The 9,706-nt window shown below is 31.9% G+C and overlaps 2 protein-coding genes across 3 annotated transcripts; one reads left to right on the top strand and one right to left on the bottom strand.

Moving 5' to 3' along the window:
- Positions 1 to 3,260: 3,260 nt before the first annotated feature.
- LOC110719125 lies at positions 3,261 to 5,975 on the top strand. Its single transcript, XM_021898029.1, has 2 exons — positions 3,261 to 3,913; positions 5,346 to 5,975. Exons 1-2 carry the CDS (start codon positions 3,591 to 3,593, stop codon positions 5,572 to 5,574), a joined length of 552 nt encoding a protein of 183 aa, XP_021753721.1. The 5' UTR covers positions 3,261 to 3,590; the 3' UTR covers positions 5,575 to 5,975.
- A 120-nt stretch (positions 5,976 to 6,095) lies between these two features.
- LOC110719124 (putative pentatricopeptide repeat-containing protein At4g17915) lies at positions 6,096 to 9,706 on the bottom strand. 2 transcript variants are annotated; one of them, XM_021898028.1, is made up of 4 exons: positions 9,141 to 9,703; positions 7,863 to 8,527; positions 6,550 to 7,724; positions 6,096 to 6,413 (listed from the first exon to the last, which is right to left on the bottom strand). In XM_021898028.1, the coding sequence occupies exons 2-3, from the start codon at positions 8,494 to 8,496 to the stop codon at positions 7,126 to 7,128; spliced, it is 1,233 nt and encodes a 410-aa protein (XP_021753720.1). In that variant the 5' UTR covers positions 8,497 to 8,527; positions 9,141 to 9,703; the 3' UTR covers positions 6,096 to 6,413; positions 6,550 to 7,125. The 2 variants fall into 2 exon arrangements, with proteins under 2 accessions (XP_021753720.1, XP_021753719.1); XM_021898027.1 differs by having other exon boundaries at positions 6,550 to 8,527; positions 9,141 to 9,706.

Here is a 9,706-nt window from a genome sequence, read left to right as displayed (position 1 = left end):
ATATATGATGTCAGCGGTTGTTTCTTTAGTTTATTTATAGACTAGATTAACCCCGTGCGATGCACGGTTTTAAAATAAGAATTGAATTATAGACTTTTAACACGTACTGAAAGAAAATAAATTCCTCATTTTCCCAAACTAATTTCTAATTAAATATGAATATACATTTCCCAAAAGTGCATAATTTTTATATTTAATTAATAAATTTCATTTTAATTATATTATTAACTACTGTTAACAGCTCGTAAACAAATAAATAGCATAACATGTGTAGAAAACCCAAAATTTAAAATTTAAAAATTCAAATGGAATATATTTTCAAAACTTTTTTTTTAATAGCAAAAATATTTCGTTAATTAAAAGTCATACGACATCTACAACATAGATTCGACGCTAACAAATACATAAGATATTGAATCAAATAAAATTTTCCTTCATAAAAACTACGATCGTCGAGTAGATCTTGCACTGTGTAACATCTCCCGCTTATATCGCTGGAAAATACAGCCTTGTTGGAGAGACAATCTAACGATCCTTTGTAGCTGTGAGGATTTTTTTTTTTTCTGATTCAACTGTCTGCATTCAAAAACTTGATAACTTTTTCACCAACGAAATAATTTCACGACAATCCATTAAATCTAATATCATGGATTCAAAACTAAGAAATTTCTCCCCTCAAAAGAGAAGATAAACCTTGTCTTTCGAAGAAGGTCGAAAAACTCTTGTCTTTCGAAGGAGGTTAGAATCTCTTTCTTTCGAGAGAGAAAAATTCCTCCCAAAAGGAGGAAACATTTCAAAGCTACGTTAAATAGAGTAGCTTAAAAAGGAAAAAAAAACATGACATCATCCTTGCGTTTGGGAAGGAAAACATTAAATAAAATAGTGACATGTACGCAATGATGATATCAGCGGTTGTTATTTTAGTACATATAGACTAGGTTAGCACCCGTGCGATGCATGAGTTTATCAGTAATTTTTTTTTTTTTTTGGATATTTGTAAATATTTTTTTGAGTTCAAAATGTTCACAACTTCAATTGAATTGACCTCAACTATGCTAACACCTCCTATAAAGACTCCAACAACCTAATATCAACATAATCACCAAAGTAATAGGTACTTATTTTAAATTAATTACCTAAATAATAGCTATTATTAGTTTAAAATTAATTAGCATTTTGTTTCAAAAAAAAAAATTTAAGCGGAAAATCTTTTCATAAAATAGTGCCACGTGTACAACTTTAAAAAAGATGACATCAACAGTTACTACTTTAGTATTAGTTATTGAAGTAAGTATAGATTGATTGATTGATTAATTTTATTTAACTAACAAAAAAAAACTAATAGAGCAAAATGACAAAAAATTTCTTTACCTCAAGAAATAAGCCAATTCGGCCCATTTCTTTTTTTTTTTTTTTGGACAGGACCATTTCTCATATTCTTTACGGACCATTGACTCAAAGGATTTGTGCCAAAACTTTGGTTTGGTAACCTTTTTGCTTTGCTTGATTAATTAAATTATTCTTGATCATTAACTTTCTTTTTATTCAAAGAATAACGATTACTGAAATCTCAAGTACAACATTAGTTCCAACATCATCATTTAGCTGCTTTATCTTATGTTGTCCGTTCAAGATATGGCCTGGGGTTATTTTGGGAAATTTAAACATATTTTAGCAAAATCATTGTTAATTGAAAATCATCTTTCTTATTACTGTATTACTTTTTTCTTGTACACAATTACCAAATCAGCATTATTTCCCATTGGTATAATTTGTGTTAAAAAAAAAGGTACTCCAACCATTCTAATAGATGTATCACTTCAAAATTAAGTCTCTAATAAGGTTTTTTCTAAGGTTTAGGAATATTTACTTGAAAAGGGTTTGGGGAAAAAGGATACACAAACTTTTAAAAAAAATCGGGTGTACAGTAATTATTGTACATCTATTATAAAGATAACCTAAAGTGATTAAAAGGTGTCCCTAAAATGAATAAAAGTTACCCCAATATGCGTTAAAGTAACTCAATTCAAATAAAAATTATCTACACTTTATTAGTAAATAATCACATTTTAAATGACTAAAAATCAATTATTAGTGATTTAATGTAATTAAATTATCTTTATAAAACTTTTCTTGTTGTTGATTTATATAAAAATTGTATTATGTATAAAGTTACCCAAAAAAGACAAAAAGTTACCCTAAAATTAGCTAAAAGTTATCGTTATACTACTCGATGTACACTAATATTAGTGTAAACCGGATGTATACAAAAGTTTTTGAAAAAGATATGAGTTGAGGCAAAATTAAATATCTAATGAGAGTGTTGAGTAATTAGTAAAGAGAGGATTGGAAGTATTGTTTGAGAAAAAATAATAATAATAAAAAAAAAACTAATTTTGAAAAGTAAAGAACTTTTTGGAAGAGAGAATTGTGAATGTAGCGAACTTCCTTCTTTGGTAATTGCTATTATATTTAACTAGCCTTATGTCCCGTGCAATGCACGGATATTCATAGAAAACTGCATAGGAAGATAAATGATGAGTAAATATCAATAAGTCATTATGGTTATAATGTGTAGTCGGAAACATGATTAAATTAATTAAATTTTAGAGCTTTAATTGAAAATGAGGATTAATTAAAAAGGTGGAAGGTTAAAATTAAAGAGAAAAAGAAAAGGTTGAATTGAATAGGGGGAAGATGAAAATAAAACATGCATGCAAGATAAAGTATAAATTTAATAAAAGAACTAGTGTTTGGCCCGTGCGTTGCTGCGGGTGTTACTTTGAGTATTTTTATCATTATTATTATTAAAGAGCTTGAAAGAATTTTTTTTATTGACGAAAATTATAATATTACAATAACAATAATAAATAGTTTTGAATAATTTTGCTTTTATTTCTATTATGTATTTATATATTTATGTGCATAGATAAAACAACATTAGCTTATAGCTTGGATGGTAATAAGTTGGTCTTCATCAATGATATTTTTAGGAACGCTTTTTAATATATAAAAGTATATATATAGATATAGATTAAAGAAAACTAGTGTAATAAAAAAATTAATAATGTAAAAAGACATGTAGCATTTGGGTTAGAGAAGTGTAATAGGATGGAGACATATGTCTACATTAATTAGAGTTTTTAAATACTAAGTACAAATATGGATGAAATGCGGTAATTTAATATTATTTATTTTTCTGATAATGGTATGTAATCCTTCCTTTGTCCTTTGCTTTTTCAAGAGTACAAAGAGGTAGCACCCCCAAAAAACCAAGTCCTACTAAACCAATTTGATCTTCCTAAATATCCAATTTAACCTCCTCTAAAAGGCAATTAATAACAAGTGTTGTTTCTTTACCAAAAAAAACTTTGCACTATTCACTGCATTCAAGATAAAATCAAATCCAAGCAGCTGTTTCTTTTCTTTCATATCCAATTTTAAGACCAAAAACAAAACTTCCTAGGATATTACACAAAAAATATCTAACCAAAATTATCAAAACTTCTTCATCATCAAATCTACAAAACCAAATTAGACCATCCCCATTAGAGGTAGTACAACAAGAAACCTCTTCAGAGACAATAATAATGCAATCTTCGATATCGATTTCGAGTGATCTAAATGATCAGAAGTCTATCAACAAAGAAGGGTTGCAACATAAGGTTGATGAGATGGGTTCAGAGGATCATGTGTGTGTAATAGATGTAAGAAATGAGGAAGAAAAAGAAAAAGAAAAAGAAAATAAAAATGATGAGAAAGTATGCAGAATATGTCAATTATTGAGCACTGATCATCTACCTGCAGGTGCAGGGGATGTTAATCTGGTATGCCTTGGTTGTGCTTGTAGAGGTGAACTTGGTATCTCACATTACCATTGTGCTCTTCTTTGGTTTCAGCAGAAGGGAAACAGGTTTCCAATTTTACCCTCAGTCATTTCTTTATTTTTTTCTGTTTTTTAATTTGTATTTTTTATTTTTTATTAAATGAAGAAATTGGATAATAATTTTCTTATATCACTTTGTATATGAACAATTATGCACCTAGTCCGCTTGCTGGATTTTCTTACCTTATGTATGAATTGAATTATCGGGTTAGTAGTGCAATTTGATAATTCAATGCGGATAAGTTAGTTCTTTCGTGTTTAAAAGTTCATTCCATTTTAACGGTGATTGTGTTAAAAAAAAAAAAAAAAAAAAACTGTCAAACACATAATGCACTTACTTCTCTTTATACTGTCTCCGTTACATATTATTTGCAACGATTTGACATAAAATAGAGAGGAAAAATGTCTAATCATTGCAAGTTTAATAATATGCAACGGAGGTAGTATGTATAAAGTTATTGTATACTATAAACGTCGTATATTAAGTTAAAACTAGTTTTACTTCTAACATGTTCTTTTATGAAGTAAAGAAAACTAGAATGTTTGTTTAGTTTCAAATTCTTCATTTTGTTTTTAAGGAAGTTAAATCCATTATCATTTTTTACTTATAATTTTAATTGATGATGCATTTTCAATTCATCAATAAAAACATTTATATTATACTCCGTATTATATATATATTAAAAGACATTACGAATCAAGTCTACATGACACTCTTCCATGAGTCATTTAAAAAATAAAAATATGATTTATATAAGATTTGAACTTTTAATCTCAAGGTTAAGTAATACGGAGTAAAAATTTAACCACTAAACCTTGTCTTAATATGATTTTGTAAAAGCAAGCAAAATTGTACTCCGTATATTACAGCATAATAAACAAAAATCTATAAAAATGAAATTGAATCATGAATGTCAGGCACAATTATTAAAATACAAGGTTTGAATCATAAATAAACTAAATACCATGTACAATTACCGTAATTTATATAATAACCCGGGCAAAAAAAAAAAAAAATTGTTAAAATCAATACCCTGGAAATCTTGAATGAATAACTTTGTAAAGTGGTATACTGGCATTGTCATTGTATTCTATGCGTTGGAAAATTAACATAAATCTTTTAAAATTTTCATGATAGTCCAACATAACTTCAAAGGAAAAAAGATAATACTTCGTATTAAATTTTAGCATCTTTAAACTTTTAACTACTTGAATATTATAGTCTGTTCCTGGCTCCTTCACAGCCATATATGGAGCACATTTTTCAGTCTATCAAACTTGATGTTATTGAAAATTTGAGATCGAGTTGTATCAATCTTTAACCATCATATAATTAAGATTGTTGTTTCAATTCATTACGATCAAGATTTAGAAAATAATATTTGAACGTTTGTATAAATTAACATTTGGTATTGGTTTAAGCATTTCTAAATTCTAAGTTATATTTATTTTATTATAGGACTTGTGAGATATGTGGTTTACCAGCAAAGAATATAGCAGGGATAGATGATACAGGATTCCGAGCCTACGGTACAGATATTGGCATCATTACGACAGAAATTGCAATGAGCCGTGGTTCATACCCGACGGACCACCGATGCAGCACATCCTTGTCTAGATTCTTACTAGTAGCCGTGGTGCTAGCGTTTGTCCTGCCATGGGCAATTCGGCCTAGCAGAATATTATGACAAAAATTACCTTTCGTTTAATATTTTATCGAGCAGAGGTCTAAAAGATTCAATTACTTCATTTTTTTTGGTACTATGATTGTATAGTTTGTGACTGTGTGAGTGATTGATCCAGGAGAGCCTGAGAGAAGAGTATTACAGGTGTATCAACGCTAGACATGGGGCACGGATATGGACCTTGCTAAGCACAACCGCCAACACGGCATTCCCCAGCCTGTTGCCACAAAATTGGTATTAGGTAGTGATTTTTAAAAATCAAGTAGGCTGTTTCAGTATATTCTTTATTCATCTGGCTCATGAAATTATTCGTGGTTGAAAGCCTGAAATCATGTATATAATGCAGTATATTTGTACCTATGAATTTATACAAGTTTAATGTCATGGTTACCTTCAACTCTTCAGCCATGAACATCTTTGCCACAACAAAACAATTGAATGCCTGATCCTAGCAGAACTTCACTGCTATGAACGCAGGTGAAGTATCGGGTTTTGCAATGAAATGTTGAAGTTTGAACCAAAGATTAAGTGCGACAAGTATTTCAAATTAAAGTACACATTGTATTTACATGTTACAACAATTTATACTCATATATATCTGATATATGTATAGTATGCTACATTGCTAAACCTGAATACAGCTAAAATTTGTTGCTCATTCAGATGTTAGTATCCCATTAGTCCTCTATCCTTCAAAGAGCTTTACATGAATTTCACTTTGGGAAGCCAACTCATCCAAATGCTGCATTTTTCGTGGTAATTTTGTAAAAGACATACCAGTCACAAGTTTCAATTTCATCATTGTCTTTAGTTCTAATTGTCTGAAATAATTTGACAATAACCTGAAAAATCACAAGCAAAAATTGGATAAATCATCAGCTCAGCTACAAATGTTTACCTCAAATACCAAAATTTCCCAAGAGTATACACTTTTTTTCAGCCATAAACGCATAAAATAAACCAGATCATCAAATTTACCTGCAAATATCAAATCCAAACAATTTAATGGCAGCAGTCACAGGCCTCACAGCCATGTCAATCAGCGCGATGTATTAGGTTTCAGTTTTCCATCCAAAATGCTTGGATTACAGGATGTTACAGCTGCCTCAATAAAGCACTTTAATCAAGGGAGTTCAGGAGTGCACAAGCAAAATTCATGACCAAAAAGGCAAGAACATAATCATACTTCGCTCGTGAGCTGATCCATCCATAGTTGTCTTGTCAATTTACCTGTGAGATTGTAATTTATTCCCAAGTAAGCAGCAATAGGCAGCAGCAAACACGTTTGTTCTTTCTGATCTACATAAAAGCGTTGTACATGACCAAGGGAACGTTCCATGGGCCATGTCACAAGAAAGGGGTAGCAATCTACTTAAACCAGGACTCTCTAAGTATTTCATGGGCCATGTCACAAGAAAGGGGTAGCAATCTGCTTTAACCAGGACTCACTAAGCATTTCATGGTCAACGGTCTCATATTCTACACAAAAAATGAGGCAGCCATGGGCATAACACTTTAAAGTGAGGTTTTCCACCAAGAGAATGCCCTGCAAAACTAACGTAGGAATTTCACCATTCTGATCTTTGATTGGAGTTCCCTCGCACCTCTCCTGAATCCTGAACCACGAAAACCTCTAATAACTGCCCTCTCTGCAGACTTAAGTATGTTCATCCCATTCTTTAGACAAGACAATAAGAGTTTGGATGCACTCCTGAATTTCCTTTCCTTGCAAAGATTGTGCACCATGGAGGAATAAGTAAATTCATCCTTCATCTTCGACAACTTGAAAAGTTTCATTGCAAACTCGGCATGGCCAGCTTTATAAACCCCATCAAGCAAACTATTGAAGGCCGGCAGATTTGTAATAGACCCCGTTGAACTAATTAATTTCATATGTCTCTGAGCCTCCTCAACATTCCCTGCCTTGCACAATCCATCGATTAAAATGGCATGAGTATAGTTGTCACATTCAAAGCCTTCGTCCTCCATCGTATCCAACAATTTATAAGCAGCCTCAAACTTCCCCTCTTTACAGTAAAGATTCATTAAAGTGTTATAGCACACATTGTCAGGTGAAATCCCACTTTTCAACATTGCTTCCATGCAATCATTTGCCTCTTTTAGCATGCCTCTCTTAGCAAAAGCTCCTGCAACTGTGCAATATGCAAAGGCATCATATGTAAAACCTTTACTCTTCATTTCCCAAAAAATTTCTAAGCCTTCTTCAAATTTTCTGGACTTAAAGCAACATTTCAAAACTGTTGTATAAGTAATAGCATTAGGTATGTAACCTGAATTTTCAAGCTCTTTGAGAATCCACCTAGCTGCCTTTAATCTACCCGCTTTGCATAGCCCATCAATAAGAATATTATAAGTTATCAGCTCAAGTTCGCAGCCATGGCGCTTTAGGTTCCTATACAACATTAGGGCATTATCAGTATACCCATTCCTGCATAGGCCATTGAGCAACGTGTTGAAACTAGTTCTATCAGGACTGAGATTATTAAGAATAATATCCTGGAAAACTCTATACGCTTCATCTGGTTTTCCTAATTTAAAGAAGCAATGCATCAATGTATTATAACTCCATAAATCTGGTGAAATACCCAAATTCAGCATTTCCTCAAATATATCAAGGGAAAGTGATAGCTGGCATTGCCTACTGGCACCTGCTAGCAATGAATTGTAAGTAATTACGTTAGGCGTAATACCTGCAACTTGCATCCTGCGAACAACAGCATAAGCTGCTTCAATGCCAACAAACCGGCAGTAGGCGTCAACAAGGGCGTTGTAAGTCACTACGTTTGGGAGAACCCCTAGCCTTATACCATCAATTATAACTGCTTCTGCTTTGTCCAATCTTTGTAATTTACAGAATGAAGATATGCATATATTCAACAGTCTAGTTGACAATATGCTGCACATGCTTCACACGAACACCATCGACAAACCCAACCTACACAATTATGACATTTAGGTCATGCAACTCAGATTTAGATACAAAGGAATTGAACAAATTATTTCGGAGTATCCAATTTCTTGAAAGTAAACCCCCCTCCAAAATAACAAAAAATAAACAGAATGTCCATTTTCATATATCATTTCTACATTTTAAACACCTTCACAACCAACACCCCCAACACTGCAAGACTACCGTTCATTCCTTCAATGGCAGCATTAGACACATCGTTGGTCTCCAAGTTGAAACCCCAAATCCTCTAGATTTGCCAGTTTCAAAATAAATGCTCATTTCAGACTTGGAAGAACTACAACAAATGTTAGTAAAAATCCAGTTGATTAATTGTTTGTTGTTAGTAACTTAGTATCTGCCTGTATAGGTATAGTTGTTATAGACAAGTGACCGGTTTAGTGGAGATGGTGGCAACTAATACTGAACAACAATTGCTACAACATTCAATACTCAGGCAATTTCATAGTTGAATCCTAATTTGAGTCAAATATCTCATAATATTAGGGATAATTGATTCATAATTTTAGGGGAATTTGATATGATGATGGCAAATACAAACAAGGTTTCAAAAAAAAAAAAACAAATACTAACAACTTACCTCAGAAACTGCTTCAATGGGGGATACAAGAACTGGATTCAACGGAGAACGCCAACTGCGCTTCAATGGAGAACGTTGAATGCGCTTCAATAAAGCAATTCAATGGATTGGACGCCTTGGACCCCTATCAAAAGCCTTGACCCATGACCCGCCATAGTTATTAATGGGTTAGATCTGTTGAATAAATAAATGGTTGAGTCTTCATAGTTTATGCTACTTCCGTTATATATATTATTTGCAACGATTTGATATAAAGTAAAGAGGAAAAATGGTTAATCGTTACACATACGGAGTAATATGTAACGGAGATAGTAAAATCGAAGGGTAGACCTTTTAAGGGTTTAGAGTAAATATGTTCTAAAAAGTTTATTTTTACACTTCCATTTCTCAAATACTATATTTTTGGATTTTTTTTTTTAAAAAATTTGAAAATGAATGAAATTACATTAATTAAACTGAGTTTACAACAAACGAAAGAATGTATGGTAACATAAGCCAATTACAAGTTATTATGTCTTAAACTAGTTTGTGGACCCGGGCGATGCCCCTGATTTTTACATGGAACT

Source organism: Chenopodium quinoa, unplaced genomic scaffold (assembly GCF_001683475.1).
Source record: "Chenopodium quinoa cultivar QQ74 unplaced genomic scaffold, ASM168347v1, whole genome shotgun sequence".
In the NCBI taxonomy this organism is placed as follows: domain Eukaryota; kingdom Viridiplantae; phylum Streptophyta; class Magnoliopsida; order Caryophyllales; family Amaranthaceae; genus Chenopodium; species Chenopodium quinoa.
Note: the sequence above shows the minus strand (reverse complement) of the source record. Positions and strands in the feature narration are given on the sequence as shown.